Genomic DNA, 25,813 nt, shown 5'->3' with positions numbered 1-25,813 from the left:
TAACAAAATTCAATCATGTTTTAGTTGATTGTTTTTTTGATGTGATATAAATGTAGTTGATTTTGTTGAATGGGCATATGATATCATCTCATATCGATCGCAGGCCCCTGAATTGAATCAAATCATATTGTGGCAGACTTTGCGATATCAGCAAATATCATATCGTTGTCCAAAGAATCGATATAATATCGTATCGTGATGAAAACTTGTGATTTACACTTCTAGAGGGAAATACTGTATATTTTAGTCCACTAAATGTCTTTATCAGCTAGCTTTCAGATTGAAGTATTAAACACAAAACCTGTAATCAGTTCATAAACTATGACGTATAGTCATAGATTAAAACTAGTTAATTAATAACTTAATTTAGCTACTAATACTGTACTTTTACTTGCAACCAGAGGTGTAAGAAAATATAGAAAATATTGAGTATCGTGATATTATGTTTTGTGATACTGTATCAAAAACTATGAATTTGCAAAACATGCAAAGATTAACTCAGTCTATCCTTTATTTCATTGGCAAAGAGATGTGCCCTCTCAAAGTAGTGCTATGATGTTGGATGTTGCAGAGACTGTAATAAATGCAGATCCCACTGTTCTCATTGCATAAAAAAGTTAAAAAAATGTACTCCGGTTTTATGCATATAGTAGCGTGTTCTTTACACTGGCAGTTTTCCTAGATTTATAATAAAAAAAAATCGCAAAATATCACCTTGCTTACAGTATCGCAATATATCGTGATATATTGAATCGTAACCTCTGTATCATGATACGTATTGTATCACCAGATTCTTGCCAATACACAGCCCTACTTGTAACTGATCATTTTTACTCTGTTGTGTTACTACTTTTATTTAGGTGAATGATCTGAATGCTTCCTCCACCACTGGAGGAATATGAACAACAGAGTATTTGCTTTTTTTTTTGTATTTTAATCAAGAAACAACGACTGAAATCCAGCTCCTTGCCCACATCCTGAATCACACAATCCTCTGCTAGTCTTGCCGCAAATGTCCACGTTAATAAGAGGGTTCCAACCTTGCTGATGAGTTTCTAGCACGCTGAATAAAAGTCACTCTCGGTAATGCACTGTTCCATGGCGAGGACCCTTAACCGGCACACTGTGGGGAGAGGGAGTGCTCGGAGTGGCAGGCAAAGAGAACTGTCAACCTGTCACATTTCTCCCTCCTCTTCCCCCTGATAAATTAAAGTTACACAGTGTGCGTGTTGTAGCAGCGGAAGGCTGTGCAGAAAGCCTGGCTCCTCAGGTCTCAGGAGATAGCTGGCAACTAGGTCAGACTGATAATGTAATCCGCTGACTAGATCCTCAGCCCACTACATCCAGAGAGAAAAGCATGACAGGAAAAAAAAAACTAAAATGTAGGAGGAAAATAGGAACTTTTATGTGTTGTTGCACTTACTTAGCATTACCTCGCTGGCTCTAGTTAATCAAGTTCATAAAGTAGTTATAACCACACAGTCTATTGCGGGGAAATGTGCTGATAACATATCCAGCTGGTGTTTGTCTGAGTGTGTGTGTGTGTGTGTGTGTGACTGCACACACGTGATTATTCAAAAAGTGCAATCCATGTCAATACGCCTCACACTCCTCACAGGGGAATCATATTTACACGGATTCCTCTTTACGTGTTATCTTTGCACCACATACTGCACCGCACATCCACAACAAAATAGTATCATGCGAGTCCGCGGGGAGAGAGTGACAAGAATAAGTTTCTGCATCAGCAAGGTGCATTTTCATTCCCATGCAGTATTCCAGAGAGGCTCTGTGGGCCCACTGTGACAACTCTGCCTCCCTGCAGGTGTGGAAATGAAACAGGGCCTATAAATAGCCCAGGCAGCTGGGAGTAGAGCGCTGTAGAGCAGGGGGGGAGGGAGGGAGGAGAGGGGGGGGGATTAGAGGTCCAGCTGGGGATGCAGGTGTGTGTAGAGGCTGACCGACAGAATACGACTGCTGTCTCACCCAGGGGGCCGGGAGGAGAGGCGGTGGAGCTGCAGTTCGGAAAGTGGAGAACTTCAGAATCATATAAAGTTAAATTCATTTATATATCTGATAATACTGAAATATCATCGCAAACTAGAAAAAAATACGCTTTAATAGATTCCTGGCAGCATTTTGACAGGTAACGTTATCGTGCAAAATAGTTTTCACAATTACACGTAAAACTATCGTTTCCACAAATAATAATAGTGTACGTTCACAATATTGACTTGTTTGTTATACTTATTTTGGGCATTTAAAAAACCTCCCCACACGACTGATCAAAACTATTGAATGTGCTTCCATGTGACACAATTTTGAAGTTTAATTTTAAACTGAGAAAACAGACAAAAAAAATCTAAACAAAGTGACGTACAGTTGGAAAGGAAAGGATCTGCTCAATGTTACAGTGTCTTTTACATTTCTTTAGTTCTTGACACTAAATAATATTTTTTTAATTTTGGAAATACATCAGTTTTTTTAAGACATGATATGATTCAAGTGGAAATATACTATTCAAAATGTGTTTGTCTTGAATTTGTAGCTTTGTCCTAATGTGCTAAACTGATTTCATAATTATTTCAATTATGAAGACAGAAGTAATAACCAAACATACATTTATTCTCTTTAAAAAGTGTGAAAGCGTGTGAAGAAATTAGGTATTTTAAAACCAAAACAGCGTCACCTAAACCTAAACAATACAGGAACATAATGGTGGTGTTCATCGTTTTTGACACAGCCGTGCAGTCTTCTGTATGTTTCTCTCAGCAGCGGTTTGGTGAAGTGGTTAAAATGAACTGAGTGGAGTCCTGATAGATCGTTTGACGCTGTTTCCATGGTTACGGCTGTCTGACTGTTGAATGTTCTGCTGCAGACTGCGACTCTATCTGTTACCGTCCTCCTCCTCCTTCTTCTTCTTCTTCTTCTTCTCCTTCTTCGTCTTCGTCTTCGTCTACTTCTTCTTTTCTTCATTTTCTTTTTTTGTTTTCTTCTCCTTCCTCTTCTTCTCCATCTTCTTCTTTTTCATTTTCTTCATCTTCTTCTTTTTCATTTTCTTCCTCTTCTTCTCCATCTTCTTCTTTTTCATTTTCTTCCTCTTCTTCTTTTTCTTCTTCCAACAGAACAAACTGAGTGAAAATAGTCAACATTTTCTGTGTGTATTTAAATCAGTTTGCAGTGATATGGGAAATATGGGTTATTGTGACGACACTAATGTTCGACTAAAACATCTGTTTAAACATGGACTATAGTACATTTAAGGTGATTTCATTTGTTGCGGTTTGATCTTATGTGAGGTTTCACATTTCATTAACTTCATTTTATGAACACATAGTATATATTTTATTGATCTTTCAACACAGTGGGACAGGTACATCCTTACCAGTCTGCATTATGCACTTCACTATATTGACCACTGACCACAGCATCAATGCAAGTGCTGCATGTCTTCTGACTGGTGGAAATGAGCACATGTTGGATAAACAAAATGTCTACCATCTGCAGAAGGATTTATGAGAACAGCATGTCATTAAAGACACATCATACAGTCAGACTTCAGTGTTGTTGACCCTGAGTTTTGGGCTGTTTCAGCAGCTTTGATATTTGTGTATAAAAGTCCAAAGACTTGATGTGATGGCCACATGTGTGGTGTGCTTTGGCAGATGATAGTTCCCTTATCGCCCTTTCAGGCCGACACAGTGACCCGGGTCAAACCCACATTGGTCTGAATCGGTCAGCGTGTGCTTTTGTGAAGTAAAATCTATAGAACTACATCTGCAGACTCAACCGTGATGACAGTGTAACAGAAGCATGAACAAAATGGGTCAAACGTCGGTTGAATATGCGTTCAGTTAGTCCCACGTCTCCCTCTTATTTGAATGGGATATTAGTGTTTCTGGCGTGTGCTGATGATGCCACAGGGCTGTCTGCATAGTATAGTAGTACGCTGCGTTACAGACAGCGGTGTTGTCGTTCTTTTTTAAAATCAAACTTCAGCTTTTAGGGCAGAAAATGCTGCTTTCATCCCCGACGGATGACTCGATGTGCATTTCATGTAAATGACGTCTAGCACTTGCACGCTGGTGTTTGCATTAATGCATTAATTCCTCAGTGCTGTATAGTGCTTTTTATAGCTGGAGGCAAAATGACACATTCTCATCAAAAAACACACTCCCCCGCTTACAGTCCCACTCCACTCACACACACATATGATTGACAGCAGGAGCTCCCACTGACCCAGTATTCTGCTACAGTGGGACGATCCCACAGGCCTGTGATTAATGACTAGGCTTTATCCGCTAGTGGTGTGGTAGGCCTGCCAGCCAGGCCACTTAGACTGCCTGGACCACTACCTCTGCTGTAAACACACACTCTCTCTCTGCCTCTGTGTTTCTCTATGTCTCTCTCTCTCTCTCTGCCTACAGGCATTGCATTGTCATATTCATTGTTACAGCTCTAAACCTTCGTCCCAAGTTGACCCCTTTCAACACACACATGCAGCATCACCGTGAACTTTTGCTTTTGTCCTCATGAGTTCAGATGCTGCAGCTTCTCATAGCAAACATTAGTCAAATATTATTTGCTTCATTTCTGCATTAGGACAGTTTCAATAGTGACCTACCTTTATTTGTCTTTTAAGTGCTCTGTTTTATTTGTGCAAAATCATTTCTGGCATTTTTATCCATAACAATCCATCACCTATCTGGTACACCGAGCATGTTGAAAATAAATATGTGTGTGTGTGTGTATGAATGTGAGCTGGTCTCACTAACGGACAGTGATCCCTCACATTGTTTTGCTCTCCTGACAGCTAGGGGCACACTAAGCATCGCCAGTGTTTTGAGCACCGGGCCTCGGCCAAACAGTAAACCTCGCAGGGATTTCCGTAGCCGTGACAGCGTCCAAACAATCTGCACACACAGCAAAACAAGGCCGGTCTGACTTGATGGGAAGCTCCCTGATAAATGCATGGAGAGACTAGATTTCCTGCTGGAGCAAATCTCTCAAGTGTTACAATATTAATGGGCCCTCAAAGCCTATCTAACATTTGGATGGCATCGGTCCACCTGCCAGATTCTAGGCTGATGCAGTGCTTTGTGCTGAAGTTAGGGGCACTTTTGACTTGATGTTCAGTACATGACTACACACAACATGACAAATTGCAGTCTTTCAACCATCTGCAAACATACTTGATTAATTGATTAATTATTTAACTTAATGATCAAGTAAAATAAATGCCAAACATTTGACTGATATGTGAGGATTTGTTTTTTTTTCTCCACTTTGTGTAATTACAAACAGATCTTTGTGTTTTGGACTTAACTAGAGCTGAAATTATTAGTCAATTAATCGATGAGTTGATCGAAAGAAAAATTATCAGCAGCTGAAAGTGCCAAACATTTGCTGGTTCCAGCTTCTCAAATATGAGGATTTGATCAGACTTTTAAATCGATAATTCATTCGACACATTCTTACACAAAAATATATCTTATACTGTATATACTGTATATATTCTTAATATATATGTTCTTAATATGCCCTTGTACAAAGTATTTCCTTTATAATTGTAATGTAAATGTAATATAACTTATTATTTTAATGGAGCTTCCCAGCAAAAAGTATTTCACACGTTTGTATCTGTACAACCGGCGTGACAATAAACATCTTGAATCTTGAATCTTGAATCTTGATACTTTTCTGTGTCATATATGATCACAAACTCAAAGGACCAATATGTAATATATTTACTGTAATAAATCATAAAATGACCATGATATGTCATCAGAGATTTAGGAAACATGCTCGGCTCCTTTGAAATTTCCTTTCCGGTCCGGAACGTCTGTTTTTGTTTTGGCCGGTGTGATCCCGTCCGCTGCCCATTTCAACGTCCCGTTGCAACATAGGAAACAAACTTGCACGCAACCGTCTGCAGCCATGGGAAGCAAGCAAATTAACTGGATCAACAAAGATAACATTAATGTTAGATTCTACCTGAATTGAAAAGCCTCGGCACACCTCTCTGTGGTCCGTGTGCAGCTGGGTTATCGAGGTAGCGAATATTTGAGACACACAGCCGGTGAAGTGATTTCAACTACTGGTGGCCAGATGCTAACTTGGTCGTGTCTAGAAGGTAACCCTCAAATTGCAAAAACTTGCACTATTTGCTATCAGTCGCACCGGAAGAGCAGACTGGCGACGGCTCCAGTGTTTTGAATTTGGACTGCTGTTACCCATTTTATACGCTAGCTGTCAGTCCTACATATTGTTCCTATAATATCTTGCTGTTTTGGACTTTCGGTCAGATAAAATAAGCAGTTTAAATGCATCACATAGAAAACAGCAAACAATGCTCATAATTTCAGGCATTTTATAGACAAAGCAATCAATCGGTTGAGAGAATAATCTGCAGATTGGTCGATACTGAAAATAATTGTTCGCTGCAGCCCCCCCTGGACTAAACAGTGAATTGAATAATCAAACAAAATATTGTGAGATTAATCAATGATTAAAAACATTCCCTGCTGCAATTTCAATCTCTGAATCATTCTGCAAGACCCACCACACTGACGCTGTATGCTGATATTTTTAGCTTTTCCGTGGTTTGTCATGGGACAACAGAAGTGTCCTTTGTAGTTTAGTTGGAGTGTGATCTGAACTTGTGGAAAGCTTCAGGGCTCCTGCTGTATGACAGCCATGAGGGGAGCTAAAGTGTGTGATCCAACCCAGAAAATCCTTCAGCTTGTCTCCAAAATATTGGAAATATTGGAATTGTAAAGTCAACAGCTCAGGAATATCACAGCTGACCTTACCTGTCAATTCATATTATTCATCTGGGAGGATATTTCTGATGTAACACTTACTTGACCTGAGATGCACAGATAGTGTATATACGTAGAGGCTCAGTTTGGATCGTATCTATATATAGAATAGACAATCGGATCATATCTATTTACAGAAGAGGCATTGGCATATGGCTAACAGCATTATCATGCCATTCAAAGCACTCAGTGACCACTTGTGCTTTATGGAGAGGAGCATTGTCATCATGGAAGACATTGCTCCCACTGGAGATAAAATGCATCATGGGATAATCTAAGTAACCACTCAGGATCTTTTTTAATAGTAGAGTATAGTACAGACTGAACCATGTGACTCTGAATGGACTCTAATAATAATGAACCAGCAGCGTTGCTGTGTGTTTTTCCTCTCTGTATTTTATCCTGGACATAGTGGGTGTAATTCTGCTCTTCCAGAAACTGCGAGCCAGGTTTGCTATCTTAGCGCCGTTGTGTAAAATGCATGTTCACATGTTGTCGAGTGAAGCCGAGCACGGCGAAGCAAAACCACCAGCACTATTGTCTATGAGCGGCCATATGGTGGGTGTCCTTGCGTGGTAGCTTAAGGGAGCCTTTCTCGCTGAGATGAAACAATCTTGTTCAGAAATGAACCTCCTCTCTCAGCCCTCCGTGTTCATCAGACCCTGCCCCATCAGCCACCTCTGAGATCACACCGTGTATCACGGCTCCCAGCAGCCGGCCTGGAGCAGGGATGGACAACCCGGACATCCCAGGTAGACCTAAACAATCTCTGTCACGTGGTCTCTGCATCTCCCCCTTGTCAAAAAGCCCACCCTTGCTTGTCTAGCCCCTGCTCCATGCCTCCAGATGTGGCTTAATTTACTGCGACTCTGCTAATTGCTGTAATTAAGGATTAATTACTGTTAATTACCTTCGCATAAACTCATCACCAGTCAAAGAGCGGAGCCTTATGAAATGTGCCATGCACAGGAACACACACCACGGGGACTTGAGGAGGATTGTGTTACCGGACCTCTTGTTTCATGTCTTGTCCTGGTGCGTGGGGAGGGCTTGTAGGGCAACAGTTAGGGCAGGACACTAACTGTCATGGACCATCTCCTCCTGGCTCCCAGCGCTTCACACGTCACCTCCTCACCAACTGTTGCCCAGGACAGCATTACTATGCTGGCTGTCATTTGATCAGACGCTGGCATTTATTTGCTGACAAATTTGATATATTAAAAGAACAGTGTGTAACATTTCAGAAGATCTATTAGCAGAAATGGAATATAATATTAATAACTATGTTTTCATTAGTGTATAATCACCTGAAACTAAGAATCGACCTTTCATGTTGTTACGTTATGTGAAGGCCACCGTAGTACACATTTGTGAAACTGCGGTAAAGTGAGTGCAAAACCGTGGTACTTCCAGCCGCCGTCTGACTTATGTTGCTCCCGAGTGAGGCGAACGGCGTTACCACGGTTTTCCACTCAGCGGCTCACGTTACCACAGTTTTGGAAAGGGAGGAGTGAAAGGAGGGGTACTCAGTTGGTTGCAATCTGCAACCACACCACTAGATGCCGCAAAATCCTACACACTGTCCCTTTCTTGAAATCTTGGTTGGATTGTCTGCAGTAATTTGTGACATTTTCATGTGTTTTTATAGCATATAGACTAAATACTACTAATGTTAACCTCCCTGACTTTGGGTTGCGTAACCGTAATACTCGTTGAGTACTGACTGAAATGTGTGCGTAAAATCTAGAATAGAAAACTGTCAGGTATCGAAAAATTTGCTGACACTTGAAACAAGTGGCGTTATAACATATTATATTAACATATGACGTGTTCGTCCCGTCATATCAGAAGGCAAATGTGTCCCCAACGGCCACACTGAAAGGCAGAGTGAAAACCGGCCTTCATACAGAGCAAAATACGTTGTTTGTCCAAGTTCTAACAAACCATGGAAGCAGTTTCTGATCAATTGGCTGGATGAAATTATTCGTCTGAGCCCTCCAGAACTGTTGCAAATTACTATAAATCAGTTTTATGATGTGACAACGCTACGGTTAATATCTGGTTAGGTTGAAGCACAAAAACGACTTGGTTAGTGTTGGGGAAATAGCAAATAAAATAAAGACTTTGTTAAGGTTACGGAAACATTATGGTTTTGGTTAAAATGACCGCTTCGCTAAGGTTAGTGTGTTGACTCGCGGTTGGAAACGAGAAACAAATAGCAGTCTCACTTTAAAGTATGGCGTTTTGTTGACCCATCCATTCACCCCGACCTCCTGACTTCCTCCTTTGCTCCTGTCATAGTTACTGCGGCCGATAGAGAGCTTTGTCACTTGAAAGTAAACGTATTTTGGTCATTTTGGGGCACTTGCTGAAACGTCTGATACTGTCGTTCTTCTTGGGAGGACAGTCTCAAGTGGCAACATCCCAGGTTTGAATTCAGGGAACCTTTATTGCCTAAAATTGTTTTTAAATGTTACCAAGCCCTGCCGAAGCTTTAACAAAGAGTTAGTGTTTACTTTGTCTTTTACCGTGCATGCTCCTCTCTCCATAGATGTCTTTGTCTCTCTTGAAGGCCGACTGTGCAGATCGCTGCTCCACGAGCTCGTGACTTGTCCTCAGCTTCTCAGCCACGGCGGTTTCCAGTGCAGCCTGGAGCTGTTAAAACTGCATGGGCTGAGCATGAGTTTGATTCAATCAAGAATATATATATTTTAAGACACCTTAAGAAAGACTGACAGCCAGGGGGCTAATGTATTGCCTATTTTGAATAATGAATTATTTTAATGAAGGCTTTTAAATGGGGGTGCTCTGCGTTGGTGGCAGGGCGGTGCTCTGAATGGTCTTCTCCTCTGGCGCTGGCTGCCTCATTATCAGGCCAGCCCCTCAGGCCTCAAACTGGCCTGCTTAAGCCTCAGATGATGACGATAATTACCGTTATTAGGAGTAGCTGCAGGGGGAACTTGTTCTGAAAAACACCAAGCTGAGTTCTTGCCTCGCTTGCTGCCGCCACCGCTGCCGCATGAGAAACTACCGATCGCCAGTGGAGAAAGCGAGGCAGAGAGACAGAGGGAGAGGAGAAAAAAAAAAGGAGGGGATGAGGGGAGCGGCCACCAAATCCGCCTAATGTGACGCCTGTCAGCTCGTCTCCCACCAGCTGTCACCTCCCAAATGCACTGGGGTTCATTTTTTTAATTGACACCTCGCTTCCCTATTCCATTTCTATTTTTCACCTTTCATTTTCCCTCCATCACTCTCTTCCCTCCTTGCCTGTGCCATCCACATCTCCTCGCCTCGGCCTGTCCCTCCAGTATTTCTTTGGTGTTTTTTCCTTGTCCTTGGTATCCACCATCCCCCCCACACCCAGTGTCACATACAACACCCTGGCTCTGCCCCCTTTCTGCACATGATACTCGAGATGGCTGATAAAACATAAAGCTGTTTTAGAGGTACTTTATGACTATGCCCTTGTGTACTGAGGTTGTACAGATTCCTATTATCTGGTGATGGAGAGAACATTTTGGGCCTGAGAAAGTTTCCCGTGAGTTCACGGATAGAACACAAATCTAGCTTTCAGCTTACATTTTACCACTATTTAAACAACAGTATTTAGATTATAACAATATTTGTAATTGCATAGACTTAAGCTATGATTAGTAATTTCATAATGATTGTCCTTTTCTCATAACAGCCCAGATTCAATTTAGTAGAAATGACCACATGTACAGTAAATTGGATATAATGTCAATAATGATAATAGCATTGCTGAGCACTGTAGTTTACCTCTACTATGTGAGGCAGTATATGAAATATGGCACAATGCTGCGTTTTATGATGATTGCTTTATTGATAGGGCTGGGTTTTGAACCTCAATACCTTTTTAGTACCGACTGAAATCTGTCTGTAGCACCAAGTATTGCAAAAAATCTTACTTTAGCCAACTATTTTATTTAGGCAAAGCCCTTGTTCGACTGCTTGTGTTTGGTTTGGACAACATTTTAAGGGTGAACACTGACTTTACACATCCAGAGGCAGCATGTGAGAAGTCTGATCAGTGGGCAACCTCAGGGTTTGAAAAGTGAAGCCAATGCTGAAGTGTCTTAAACTTGCATTCTTTCTAACAGCCAGCAGGGGGCGACTCCTCTGGTTGCAAAAATAAGTCTGCTTGTATAGAAGTCTATGAGAAAAAGACCCTGCTTCTCACTTGATTTATTACCTCAGTAAACATTGTAAACATGAGTTTATGGTCTCAATCACTAGTTTCAAGTCTTCTTCAATACAGCATGATGTTCATTTAGTAAATTATGGTCCCATTTATAGTCAAATAGACCATAAAGCAGGGTATGCTTTAGGGCGTGGCTACCTTGTGATTGACAGGTCGCTACCACGGCGTTGTCCTGTCTGGGAGTTGTCCGTGTTTTCGTTTTATAACTTTAAGCCTTTCACAGTGTGTTTCGAGTTCATGAAAGTTTATTATAACATTATGGTCGCCTAAAAATGTAATATTCAGTGTTCGGTTGTACTTAGCTCCACCCTCTCATGTCACTTCTGGTTGCAAAAAGCCAAGATGGCGACAGCCAAAAACCGAGATGGCGGCGGCCAAAATGCCGAACTCAAGGCATAAATTGTCCGACTCAAGTGATGTCACTTGAGCCAGCGTCAGTTTGGGCTGAAGACTACAAGTTTGAAATTAACATAAAAATAATCTGGTGGTAACCAGATCTCTGGAGTTCCTCATCTCTGCTTGAGGCTAGCGGCTCGATTCTACATTAGCCGCTACTAACATAAGGCACCCGAATCTCCAACCGAGCTGTTAGTGCTTGAGTTGCAATGTAGATAATTTAGGTGCCAGGTCTTGACGAGGAAGGAGAAGGTATGGCATTAAAAACATGATGGTTGCGTCCGAAATTCCATACTAACATGCTATTTAGATATTTTAGTATGTCCGAAACCTTAGTTCAAAACCAATAGTACACGAGTTGCATACTATTTCTGGTGAAATATTACAGTAATCAATGCTGAACACTACGGTGGCATAAATATCCCACAATGCAATGTGGTAGTAATGACAATGTTCATAACAGATGTTGATGGACAGCCCTGTAACATCAAAGATTTCATTTAGCTAGGCGTAACATATTTTTTAATTAACTCAGACTTTGATTCTCACAAATCGCCGTTTTGGTCACATGAGGTTGTCACAGGTTACCATGGTTACACATGTCCAATCGGTAAGGAGGCTCAGGAACTGATTACGTAAATTACTGCTCAGTTTAACGTTACTGTTTATTCACACAAAAGCATGTTGAACGATAGTACACATATTAAGATGTGGTGCATAGTATGCAATTTCGGATGCAGACGATATCTCTGGTTCTGCTGCATCAATTTTTACCCTTTTGTTTTTAACTGTCCGTCATGAGTCTGACAATATTATGATAATATTAAGAGTGCAATGCTAAGATGGTGGGGCATTCTTTTAACAGCTTCCTGTTATCTGGGGATGATTATGGGCCTTAGAAAGTTTCCCGTGAGTTCATGGATAGACCACAAATCTAGCTTTCAGTTACAGTTACACAAAAGAACATTTTAAGACTATTTTAATAACACAAGGTTTAGATTACAGCAATTGTTTTCATGGCATAGACTTTATTGTGAGGTATGATTAGTAATTCCATAATGATTGCCCTTTCTTTATTAAAGCCCAGATTCAATTCAGTAGAAATGACCACATATACAGTAAATTAGATGTAATGTAACATAATATTCATTTAGTGTTCTCAGTAATGATAATAGCATTGCTTAGCACTGTAGTTTACCTCTGTGTGTGTGGGTCAGTACATGAAATACGTGCTGCCGCGTCTCATGAAGACTGCTTTATTGGGCTTGCATCACATGCAGATGAGAGCAGGATGCTCAACTCCTTGAAGCGGTGGGGAGGAGGAGGATTTGTATTAGTGATACTTGTCATGTCTGCTGTAAATCACGCTGCCTTTTTTTTCAGGTTCCTAGGTTGTTGTTGTTTTGTCTCAGAATGCTGTGTGGCAGGGATGAATGGTGGTGATGTTACATTATCATGTGGCTGTCGCTTTCACTCCTGCTGACTGGTCTGTGACAGGCCCACACACACACACACACACACACACACATACACGGTTGTGTCAGGAGCAGGCCTGATTTATTAACTGCTGAAACCCTAGATGACGTGTGCCCACACAATCAATACGGAGCACAGCCACTGCCTGCCCCTCTCTGGGGTCATGTGATGTGGACAAGCGCTAGGCAAGGAAGGACACACACATACATACACACACACACACACTACAGTGCTGCGGAGTGTATTGCATTACTGTATTGATGGGAAATGGATCCAGTCCAGCGTTGGCTGCTAGCTGCCAGTCAGAGGCAAGAAGGGTAAACTTTCATCATGGCTGTCAGGGACATCGCTCCTGCCTTGTTTGACCGTAAATCTTCCTAATTGTGACAGAATACTTCAACATCATTAATTAAGCATGTTTTCATTTAAAAGCACTCGCAGGGCGCCAGGCTGGGTGCTTAGGGTCGTCTGCCAATGTGCATAGCTGCGTATTTTTCCTGTGTGTGTGCTTACAGTCATGCATTGTGTCGTGCGTTTGTGTGTGCGTGCACCTTGATTCCCCCCGTATGAGTGGGTGGCTTAATCGTCATGTTTATTTACACTCCTGTTGTCTGCAAACAGCAGGCAGTGTGGCGATGGGTATGAGCCAGCCCTTAAGGAAGTAAAACAGCAGAAATTAATTTAGTCAATAACCAAAACAAAGGCTTATTCTTAGAATTCCATTCATTATTCAGGAAGGGGCTCGGGAATTGTTTATGATGCGTATTCATTTTTTATGCCTTGCCTTTTTGGGTTTAGTGCCCCACATCTCAGGGAAGGAATTATACAAGAGCGTGCACAAAGGAGAGGAGGAAGGAGGGAGGGAGGGAGGGAGGGAGGTAGGAAGCGACAGAGAGGGGGAATTGTGTCCTCTCATTGTTCAATTAAGTCTGTCGGTAATGATCAAGATGAGATGATGGCCATCTTCCTTTTATAGATACGAATCTGTGTCTGTCCGTGGAATATAAGGGAATCGCAGAGCAGTATGGACTCCATCCCTTTGTTGCTTGAAAGTGTGTATAAAAGGTTTTTGGTGTTGGGAGCATGTGATGTATTGTAATAGAGGGCCCTTCTCTCTGTCAGGTGATTATGTTAATGTATAGTCCATGGTTGCAGAGTTCACAACGAGCACTCCGACTGGCATTGAGGTCTAATCGATTTCATTGCTATTACTGAACAGAAATAAATAAAGCTGATGGCTGTGGTTAGGGTAATTATGCCACCGCACAGTGAATTGTTTGATTTTCCTTATTAATTGTATTTATTTAATCCATTTCATGCTTTTAGTTGTGCACTCGGGGACTTGGAGGGAATGAATAAATCACTCTTAGGCTCATTAGATTCCCCCTCTGGTTGGGATGTGCCACTATTTTGTCAGAATTAAATTGGCGAGTGTTATAATTTCCCGCTGGTGTGATTCACATGAAAAATATCCACGTACTCATCCACCAGCACATGTGCACACACGCGCCCACGCACACACACATGCGTCTGCTCCCCATCTGAACTCCTGACCTTTTCCAGCCGTCTGATAGCCATTGACATTTGCCTCTTGAGCTGAGCTTGCTCACGTGTTGGAGCTGATGGGAATGGATGATGTTATTGCTGGAGGAGGAAAAGAGAGGGAAGGAAAGAGGAGGAGGAGGATGGGGGTGGGGGGGGGGGGGATGTTGAAAAGAGGAGGACCAGGAGTAGACAAGCTCCCCGTGCGGCCCCGGGAATCCATCTGGACCCCCTGCTTGCGAGAAAGGTCACAGGGCGACTCAACCTTACATCCTCATTACAAAAGAGCCGTCGCTGTGACTGTGGGCTACGATACGGCTTCACCGCTCTGCCACACAACCTGTCATTTGCCCTCACTGTCTACAGTCATCACGGAGGAGACATACAGGGTGTAGTATTAGATCGTCCTCCTGAAACATTTTTGATAGATGCGTGGATTAAAGCGCGTATGAAAAATGTTGTGGCAGCGTGAGCTTTGTCTTTGTCCTTGAAGACAGTGGCTGGAATGGAGGGCTGCACCTGGTCGGCTGTTTTCAGCACCTCTGAGAAAAGCAGGACGCTCCGCTGCTTTACCGAGGGAGCCTTCTGGTGGCAGAAAGAGGCAGGGCAGTGCAGCTGATGTTTAAATAGAAATTCATGCTGAAACACCTGTATGTTTTATACTCTTGGACATAGTTAAAAATAGCATCATTGATACTGTGTCACATATCTTTTTCAGAATATCTGGGTGTGCAAGACTGCATTCGTTTATGTGCACATTATTGTTTGTGCATGTCTGTCTCAGCAGGCCTGTCTCTGTTGTGTTTACACTCCACTCTCCACGCCACGGGAGCTGAGTGTCAGTTGAGAGCTGAGCGCCTGTAGGTGTGTGAATACGTGCAGGTTCAAACCCCCCAAACAAAGTGTGTAAACAGACCTCAGTGTCCGTCGTAAAATCATCCTTTAAGTCGTGCTTAATGAAAATGAAAACACTGTGAATCCGGGTGTGTATGGTGATTTAGTAGTTAATTGTATGATATTGGGAGAAGCGATCCAAAGTAACTGCACATCCAGTTTGATGCTGAGATGAGAAAAATGTTCTCAGAGTGTTAAAATAATTGACTTTAATGATCACACATAAAATGATAATGAATTTTGAACCTTTTATCTTCACTATACTCTTTTCCATTTCCATATTTTCAATTCGTACATCTTCTTCTAGCGTTGGAACTATTTGATTTTATCTGATTTATTTGAGCCAGGTGTCTTTGCATTAGTATACTGTGTCTAATGTGTGTTATTACTTTTTTTGTTGTTGTTTAGATAGCATCTGACAAGATAATAAAGCCATCAGCCAGAAACTAAACATAGCCGGAACATAAGGAGAGAAATGGAAGATGAACTCTGGTGGAAGGCTGCGTTAATTCTTTTTTTTTTTTACATGAAATGATAGTCAGAATCGATGAAATGATAGTTTTATGGTCCAGCCTCTGTGCGGCTGCAGGGTTTTATGGCACAGACTTTGAACTATTAAATCAATGGCCATATTTCAGGGAGTTCACTTGCTGGAGTTAAGACTTGTTCTCCGTCATAGCAGAAGTCTTATACCTTGCCACTCAGTCATTTTGAACATCCATGTGAATAGGACAGTTTGATATCATATCCTTCTTCTCCCTCCACAGTGCTCAGTATCCGTGGTGCCCAGGAGGAGGAGCCCCCGGATCCTCAGCTGATGCGACTGGACAACATGCTGCTGGCGGAGGGCGTGGCCGGGCCGGAGAAAGGCGGCGGGTCGGCAGCTGCAGCGGCCGCCGCGGCAGCCGTTGGCGGCGTCGGTGCCGACAACTCTGCAGAACACTCCGACTACCGGGCCAAGCTGTCTCAGATCCGACAAATTTACCACACGGAGCTGGAGAAATATGAACAGGTGGGGAGGAAGAGTGTTTTCTCAGCTGCTCAATTATTTAGCTTCTTGTAACACATATTGACATTGTCATGTAAGTATTTTATCAGTAAATATGAAAGTGCATTGGTGGGATTCCCATTTACCACACAATAGACTTCATTCACCCGCTAAGCCTTAATTCAACCCCCCCAGGCACTGTTTTAAATGTCCTTACTTGGAGGGAATCCCCTGTTGTACCTCCACCTTTTTTCAGCAATAGTCTGTTTCATTGTTTTTTGACAGAAAGTTCATATCAATGTTCTCTCCTCCTCCAAAATCCTCCCACTACTCAGGTGACGACTACAGGATGTGTTGTAATTTTAAATCTCTCTTTTCTGTTTAAATGTGCAACTACTGAAAAAGTTGGACATCGTCTCGACTGGTGGTGGATATGGACAGAGGCAAAACTTAAAAAAAAATGTCAGTGATTTTAATCTTTATAATAATAATGTTACATTGTTGACATGCACAAATGTGTGGCTTGACGTAATTCAATTGCAAACATGTTTAAGGTCTTCTTCATGGGGGACAAAAGATGTAGTGGTGACACATAGTTTACCTGACCTCTGACCTCTCCCTGCAGAGAGGAGCAAGCAAAAAGAACGTTTTCTCTTCTAGGATAACAAAAAAAATCATAAATTAGGGCTGTCAAAGTTAACGCGATAATAACGCGTTAACGCAAATTTGTTTTAGCGTCATTCATTTCTTTAACGCATTAACCCAACTTGTGATTTTTAGGTTGTAGTGGACAATTTTAGAGCTAGAGTTGAGGTACTGACAACATATGACACTAGAAAACCTAAGAAATCCATCGGTACTAACCAGGTCATACAAGCTTGTCGTGAAGGAGGATAAATAACGCTCCAAACTTACGCTACATTTTGGCGAGGAAAAACTGGCATGGCCATTTTCGAAGGGGTCCCTTGACCTCTGACCTCAAGATATGTGAATGAAAATGGGTTCTATGGATACCCACGAGTCTCCCCTTTACAGACATGCCCACTTTATGATAATCACATGCAGTTTGGGGCAAGTCAAAGTCAAGTCAGCACACTGACACACTGACAGCTGTTGTTGCCTGTTGGGCTTGAGTTTGCCATGTTATGATTTGAGCATATCTTTTAATGCTAAATGCAGTACCTGTGAGGGTTTCTGGACAATATTTGCAATTGTTTTGTGTTGTTAAGTTATTTCTAATAATAAATATATACATACATTTGCATAAAGAAAGCATATTTGCCCACTCCCATGTTGATAAGAGTATTAAATACTTGACAAAACTCTCTTTAATGTACATTTTGAATGGATAAAAAATGTGAGATTGATTTATGATGAATCGTGATTAACTATGGACCATCATGCGATTAATCGCAATTACATATTTTAATCGATTGACAGCCCTAGTAAAAATGCAAGAAAAATAATGAGGGATTGAGCCTTGGCATGTATCCGTTGTATATGGAGATTTCCCCTTAAGTTCCTGTGTATCCTTATATGGTGAAAAAACATGTAGCTGAGATAAATTGAAGACTCTAAATTACACGTTAAGAATGTGAGATTGTTTTTTGGCATTGTGTCCAAGTCTTTTTCCTTGTCCTTTGTCCAATGCATGCTGGAAAAACCGAAATAGGAATGAGTTGGTATAAGTGACGGATGAGATATTTTAACGAAGTGTAATGCTCTTGAAATCAGCTCTCACAGGCCAACTCATGACGAGCCAAGCTTTCAGAGATGTTATCTTCAGCAGGCGAGCAGCCATTATGTCAGTCACACACCAGCTCTCTTCCAAAGACTGTAACGTCTTGTCATTCCCTCGGAAGTCAAAGCGTCCCGGGTTTGTCATCTTCTCCGAGGAAGGCTAGTCATCGCTAACTGTCGCAGTCAATACACACCTGAGCATTTGTGTGTCACCGCGCTACGTACACCTTCGCGCGCGTATGAGTGAGTAGTGTCTGGCGTGTGTGTGCAAGCAGAACGGCTGCTCGGTGCATCACTTTGACTGACGTAACCCCGGTGTTGACAAGCAACAGACACCTTGACTCTGAATGCAGTCATATCCAGTGACTGATTCAGACAGAGACAGAACGAGGTAGACTGAAAGATGGAGTGAAAAGAGAGGGAGACAGTTTAAACCTCTTGAACGTTAACGGGACTGAAAGCTCGCTGTCATTTTAGATTTCTCTTCACTTGTCACATTTTCTCTCCCATTGAAGAGAAGTCTTTTTAATATTCAGAGCACCGCGAGTCTCGCTGCCGCCACTGTACGACTCCGCTGCTACACTTGTTTGGCGTGAAACATCGCGCGGTGTCTGCTGCTTTAATTCACACTATTCTTATTACCTCTAACGCCGCTGCTGTTACACTGTCTGCTTCTACGAGGCCAAGGCCCAGCAGTGAAGGTGCAGCCTCTCCAGAATCCAATTTCACCCTTTTTGTTCTGTCTGAAGCTGTTGAGCCTCCACGATAGTTCTTCTTTTTATGAATCCTGTCTGTCTGTGCATCCAGGCGTGCAATGAGTTCACCACCCATGTGATGAACCTGCTGAGGGAGCAGTCTCGCACACGACCCATCTCGCCCAAAGAGATCGAGCGCATGGTCAGCATCATCCACCGCAAATTCAGCTCCATCCAGATGCAGCTGAAACAGAGCACCTGCGAGGCCGTCATGATCCTGCGCTCGCGCTTCCTCGATGCCAGGTCTGTGTGTGTCCCTGTGGGCAACGAAATCTAACAAAATTATCCTTTGGTTTTCATACATTGTGCTTAAAACAGGTTTATGTATTTTTGTTGCCACTGGTCAGACAGATTCTAAATGCGTTTTAACAGCTTTTAATTACCATTCTTTAATGTGTCAGCACTATTCAGACAAACTACACTATCCTGGTTTAAATGAAGGTGCAAATGAAGAATGAAATTTGTTTAACAAGTATTTCTTTATTTATTTCTACTCTGTCTCCTTTCTTGCTGTCTGTCCAGACGAAAGAGGAGGAACTTCAACAAACAGGCGACAGAGATCCTAAACGAGTACTTCTACTCCCACCTCAGTAACCCCTATCCCAGCGAGGAGGCCAAAGAAGAGCTGGCCAAGAAATGCAGCATCACAGTGTCACAGGTAACCAGAATAAACTGAGTTATCTACTTTTAGATTGTGTGGTCAAAAATAATCACACATAAGTCACAGCAGCCATAGAAGATGGTGAGCTAACTGGTGCAGGAAGAATAATCCAGGGTTTAGACAATAAGTATCAATATTCTGCAAGTAAAATGTTACCAAATTCATTCCTTTGATTTGTTCTCATATTTATCATCTTAAATTTGTTATAACTCAGCGACTGTATCTTGTCATTGCTATTTTAACAGGTATCAAACTGGTTCGGGAACAAGAGAATCCGATACAAGAAAAACATCGGCAAGTTCCAAGAAGAGGCCAACATGTACGCAGCGAGGACCGCAGTCAGTGCAACCAGTGTGTCTGCTCAAGGCAGCCAGGCAAACTCCCCATCAACTCCCAACTCAGCAGGTGAGCAGCTGAATCACAAACTGACCACAAAACCACTGGATTATATTAAAAGAAGCTCTATAGAGAGAAGAATTTATTTTTATACCAGAGCAGATAGATGCATAATGTTCTCATTCCTCTCACCTGAGCCCCAACTCAAGAATTCAGTCTCTGGTGCTTTTTCATTCAGACTAACAGAAGGTCCCTCTTCTCCTTAACTCACCCAGTAATATAATGTGGCTTTCTTGCTCTTCTTGTTACATTTTTTCTCTCGTCTGTCTCATTTTCTCTCCCACTCTCTCTCTCTCTCTCTCCGTCTTTCTCTCTCTCCGTCTCTGTTATTGACCTCTTGGTCTTGTGGACGTTAATTTTTCCTGCCTCTTGTCCGGTTGACCCCCGTGCATGCCATTAAGCTGCTCAGAGGGCAAAGCGGAGTCTTTTGTCATATAGAGACTTCGCAACTGTATTGGATTAGGACCGGGTGTTGAAATCAAGTTACGCGATGGTCTCTTTACATCTGGGGAGCTTGGGTCCATTAAAGGACGAAGACGATTCTTTGGGTCTTCCTGCAGATCAATTATTACTTCCTTAATGAAACGCTAGCAGCACGGACATTTAACAACAATATAATCCATAAGGCTTGTTTTAACTGGACTTAAACAGTTTTATGATGATTATCTGTCTCATGGTTCATGCTGGTTTCCTTCTGAATTATGGTTCAGTGATATTTTAATGTGCATATACTGCATCTGTAGCGTGCATGTTTGTAGAAAAAGCCTTTTTCATGATGCTTGCTGCCCTCCCAGACTAACACTTAATGCACTTTTGCTTATGCATGATCATTTTAACTCCTTTTTCTGTTCCTCTCTTCTTCCTGTTACCTTTTCTCTCTCTCTTCTCTTCTCTTTGTCCTGCTCTCTTTCTTCTTCTCTGCCTCTATTCTCAGGTTCTGCTGGCTCTTTTAACATGTCAAACTCCGGAGACTTGTTCATGAGTGTGCAGTCCCTCAATGGGGACTCGTACCAAGGGGGGCAGGTTGGGGCCAACATACAATCCCAGGTAGGCGCCTCTCCGAGCTTAAGCCGTGTTTCCACTGCATGGTACGGCTCTGCTCGACTCACTGTTGGTACCAGGTCCTTTTCTATAGCCGTGTTTCCACTGCAGATAGTACCTCAGTGTAGGCGGGATTCTCAGCTGATCGCCGTAGTGGCAGCGCATTAAAACTGCCGTGACATCATCTTCAACTCACTGAATCATTTCAATTAAGGCTGCACAATTAATCTAAATATTATAGAAATTGCAATATGGCCTACTGCAATTTTCAAATTGCAGGATGAGGAGGAAATCTTGATATTTGTTAAAGGGATGAGAAAATGAGAATGATGATGTAAAAATGATCATACCCTCCAATATCGCAAATCATATCGCAACTGCAATATCAGTCAAAATAAACGCACTTATATATTTTTTCAAAATCATGCAGGTCTAATTTCAGTGGTAACCAAGCGAGTGAATTATAAATTGCGTCGCAATTGACGGCAGTTTGGCTGTTTAATAGGACTGTCAAAGTTAACGCAATAATAACGCGTTAACGCAAATCCATTTTAACGCCACTAATTTCTTTAGCGGATTAACGCAACTTCTTTTGTAGCGGGCTCACATGCAGTTTTGGGGCAAATCATAGTCAAGTCAGCACACTGACAACTGTTGTTGCTTGTTGGGCTTGAGTTTGCCATGTTATGATTTGAGCATATTGTTGTATGCTAAATGCAGTACCTGTGAGGGTTTATGGACAATATGTGTCAATGTTTTGTGTTGTTAATTGATTTCTAATAATAAATATATACATACATTTGTATAAAGCAGCATATTTGCCCACTCCCATGTTGATAAGAGTATTAAATACTTGACAAATCTCCCTTTAAGGTACATTTTGAACTGATAAAAAATGTGTTATTAATATGAGATTAACTATGGACAATCATGCAATTAATCAAGATTAAATATTTTAATCAATTAACAGCCCTACTATTTAATAATCTTTGTGCAGGATGTCCTGTGTCCCGCTAGTAACGGTTTTCTCTGACCAATCAGTGGGCTGCAGTGTTTTAACTCCACCTTCTAATATCGGCTCAGCTCGCTCTGATCCTCGACCGAGGCGGTACCCAGAATGGAGCGGTTCTGTTGGTACCATAGACAACTTTTACTATGGAAACCCGAATATAGCCGTTCTAATGTGTAACGAACTGAACTGGACTGCTTTTTGGAAACGTGCCATTAGTGACCAAAAGCTGACAAACTCTTGAGATCGCATGTAAAATTGTTCAACTGCTGTCCGGTCTGGGAGTGCAGAGGCCCACAACAACTTGACCTTACACAGTGAAACGAAGGTTACACTCAGCCCGAAGCTTTACATTAATGTGGAAGCCATTGTCAACCCACAGTTGAATAGACGACTGCAGACAGTTTTGGAAACGGTGCAACACTCATCAGGGCTCCTGACAAGAGTTCACATAGCCACTGGTGCGCTGTAGCTCCCTGACCTTGCCCGGGTGGACAGTGATGACCAGCTCGGTGTTTCTGAGTGTTACAACTCTCACCGTGGATTAAGGAATCACCACCCGTGGTGATATTCTCATTTGGTTTTAGTGCTTTTGGCGTCATTTCTCTCTCTCCCTCTAACCCCCCCTTTTCTATTCAGATCAGCTCTCCAAATGCTTTAGGTCGTTCATGAATATGCAGAAGGGACGACCCTTAGAAGAAGTAAAGAGGTCTTCAGGGTTGGCCTTTAATTATTGAAACTCATGTTCCTTTAAAGGGATTATTTTTCTGAGCATGTCAGAGTGGCCTCGCTCTCAGGGCTTTGCAATTAAAAGAAAAGAGAAAGTACAACTTTTGACTAAATTGGCCTGCTGAGTGGAGTAGTCTTATCTGTTGTGAAATCCATATGGCAGGTGTGTTTTCATGCATAACCTGACGGGCTGCTCTGCCAACAGCTACAAAGCAGCTTCTAATGAATCTGTGAACAACATGGGAATGGCGATATTCCAATAAAACTTTTTTAACAAAATAATATGACCTCAGTTACACCATATTTTTATTGGCAGCCACGACGGCCCAACGTGTCTCGATGTGAAGATGAATCAGAGCTTTTGTGTCTGTATGTCTACAAGAATGATTTGCAAAGTATTTTATTTTTTATTGGCAGCCAGAGGATTTACAGAAAATTATTACGAATACTTTACATCACGCCTGTTTTGACAATTTTACATCATAACAAAAGCAAGTGCTTATAGGAAAGAGACAAACACGCAAGCAATAACAAATAAAAACAAAAATCCAGGCTCAAATCAATTCCCATTAGATTAATCATTAAGCCAGCCATCTCTATTATCCAAGGGAATCTGTTATACTTTGATCAATCGGTTCACAAATAAAAAATAATAATAACATTTAAAAAAAAAAAAAATCAATTAATTAATAGGTAAATTATAACAAAAACAAAATAAAAAATACACTTTTACTTGTTATTACTTTTACAGACATAAAAAAGATAATAGTAATAATAAATACAAATATAAATAATACATTTTCCAGATGAAAATATGTTGTGTTCCTTCCTCATATGCCATATTTTGCAGGCATCAATTGCTGGTACCAAACAGAACTATGTACAACACATGGTAACTGCGAGGATTATTCAAGTTATGCACATGTGTCTTACATAAAGTCTTGTCTTTGCGGGGGGGAAAGTATTTTTAATGTCTGATATTTAACCACAACTACAAACGCATTAATAATTACTTACTTCTTGTCATTTTTCTTGTATTTCGTCCTTTTGCATCATCCGTTATCAAGCTTGTAATAGCAGCCAAATCATCCTGAATCGCTGTTTGTAACCTTTTCCTGTTTATGGTACCCTTTTACTATCAGACTGACCTTTCCTTGTGCATGGCTGTCTTTGTTATCCAGAGCTTTTGTCTGACCAGGCCTTTTGTCTGTGTGTCCCTGCTGCTGTTCCAGGTGGATACCCTTCGCCATGTTATCAGCCAGACCGGAGGATACAGTGACAGCCTCGCAGCCAGCCAGATGTACAGTCCACAGGGCATCAACGTAAGACCTGTAAACAACCTCCTTCTGTCCTTCTCGACATTTTCCTTTGCTGTCTTACTTTGCAGGCTGCAGGATGTGTATAATATTGTGTAATTCTGTGCGTACGCCGGGATGCCACTTAGCAGAGTTTGCCGGCGTTGGGCTGTTGTCCAGCCCGTTGCCCCCCCTGCTCCAGTCGTGCCCTAGGTGGCAGGCAATGAGGCAGCTACCAGGCTGAGTAGCTGGACACGCTCCTGGTCTGTCGGAGGATATTAGCATTAGTGAGACACCTGCAGTCGACAGGAACAAGGACACAGGTGTCATCCTCCCTCCCAACGCTGCTCTCACATTGGCACCATAGGACAAGTCATACCTCCCAAGACCGGCTTCACAAAAAAAAAGTTCCCAGTTGCTAATTCTTAAAATAACTCTTTAACTAGCCTGTCAAAGGCTGGGCCAGTTTTCTAGGTCTCCTTGCTGGGCTGGGCGGGGCGGGGCACGCAACACTGGAGGCAGTGTGTTAGCATGTAGATCCATAGCGACAGGCTGCGCGGGGCTGAACAGAATCAATACGACAGTCACAGGGACAGAGAGAGCGGGGCTCTGGGCTAACAGTCCAAGCACATTGGCCAGATCATTCATCCACAGGAACAGCGGCACTGACAGCCGAGCCTGCAACACCCCTCGCGCTAAAATAAGAACATGAACGCATCAAACCAGTTACAACATACAACTGGAAATAGGTGTTCAATACACTGTGCAAAACCAAAACTAACCTCCAAACTAAGTGTTAGTAAGAATTTTGGCTTTGCAATAAACCTAATTTATTGAATTCCAGTACCAACATTATGAATCTCTGATGAATCTCTAGCCCCAGAATGTACCGGAGTCACAGAGCTAAGCATCCAATTTTGTGTTTTTTATCCTTTAATTTTTTTCCTTGTTGTTTTATTCCTGTTATTATTGTCTTTATTTCTTTATTTTTTCTAATTTACTATCAATTTTACTTTTTCACTATAAAATATATAAACATTGTAGAAATGATGTAAATATGAACAACATCATATGTAAGCAAATGTAAATTTATGTTAACTCCTGCACTAAAATACTAGTATATATATATATAAAAAAAACAAAAAGAAAAAAGCCAGTATGTTGTTTAATAAAACTTACCACTGCTCTGAAGGTATTTTCAGGATATTTAAAGACTCTTCAAACCATCTGGATGAAAAATAAATTCAGTTTGCTCCTTGATATAAAAGATTTTTAACGCTTTCTCCCAGTCTGAACAAACCAGCAATTACATATCTTCTTGCTCAATTTATACAACTAAACATTATAAATCAAAAGTTGTATTATTAGTTATATTGTGATATATTTACTTTTCTTTCCAGTATTTTATATTTTCTTACAAAATAACACATTTGTATTTTTAATGTTTTGCATGTGTTTTATAAACAGATGTGTAATTAACAGATATCTAGATTAGGAAAATTGAGAAGTGGGTTAAAATCTTTTAATAGTACAATATATATAATATTATATACTAATATTCTTTGATCCTGATGGTTCGTTTGATTTAGGGCTGCAACGATTAATCGGTTAGTTGTCTGCTATTAAATTAATTGTCAACTATTTTGATAATCAATTGATCGGTTTGAGTAATTTTTTAAGAAAAAGAAAAAAATTCCCTGATTCCAGCTTCTTAAATGTGAATATTTTCTGGTTTCTTTACTCCTCTATGACAGTAAACTGAATATCTTTGAGTTGTGGAAAAAACAAGACATTTGAGGAGCTTTGGGAAACACTGATCTAGATTTTTTTCCATTTGCTGATATTTTA

General features: G+C 41.4%; 1 protein-coding gene across 4 annotated transcripts in view; it reads left to right on the top strand.

Moving 5' to 3' along the window:
• Positions 1 to 25,813, top strand: part of LOC119499010 (pre-B-cell leukemia transcription factor 1-like) — a 58,561-nt gene that overhangs the window by 26,865 nt on the left and 5,883 nt on the right. Inside the window, exons 3-9 of one of the 4 annotated variants that reach the window (XM_037788191.1) lie at positions 16,119 to 16,363; positions 16,745 to 16,801; positions 18,887 to 19,077; positions 19,357 to 19,492; positions 19,741 to 19,900; positions 20,826 to 20,938; positions 23,903 to 23,992. In XM_037788191.1, coding sequence (XP_037644119.1) covers positions 16,119 to 16,363; positions 16,745 to 16,801; positions 18,887 to 19,077; positions 19,357 to 19,492; positions 19,741 to 19,900; positions 20,826 to 20,938; positions 23,903 to 23,992 — 992 coding nt within the window. The remainder of the gene's footprint in view (positions 1 to 16,118; positions 16,364 to 16,744; positions 16,802 to 18,886; positions 19,078 to 19,356; positions 19,493 to 19,740; positions 19,901 to 20,825; positions 20,939 to 23,902; positions 23,993 to 25,813) is intronic. The other 3 variants (XM_037788193.1, XM_037788192.1, XM_037788194.1) reach the window with 3 other exon arrangements.

This window comes from Sebastes umbrosus, chromosome 12, assembly GCF_015220745.1.
Source record: "Sebastes umbrosus isolate fSebUmb1 chromosome 12, fSebUmb1.pri, whole genome shotgun sequence".
Taxonomy (NCBI): Eukaryota; Metazoa; Chordata; class Actinopteri; order Perciformes; family Sebastidae; genus Sebastes; species Sebastes umbrosus.
This window is presented reverse-complemented; position numbering and strand designations above follow the sequence as displayed.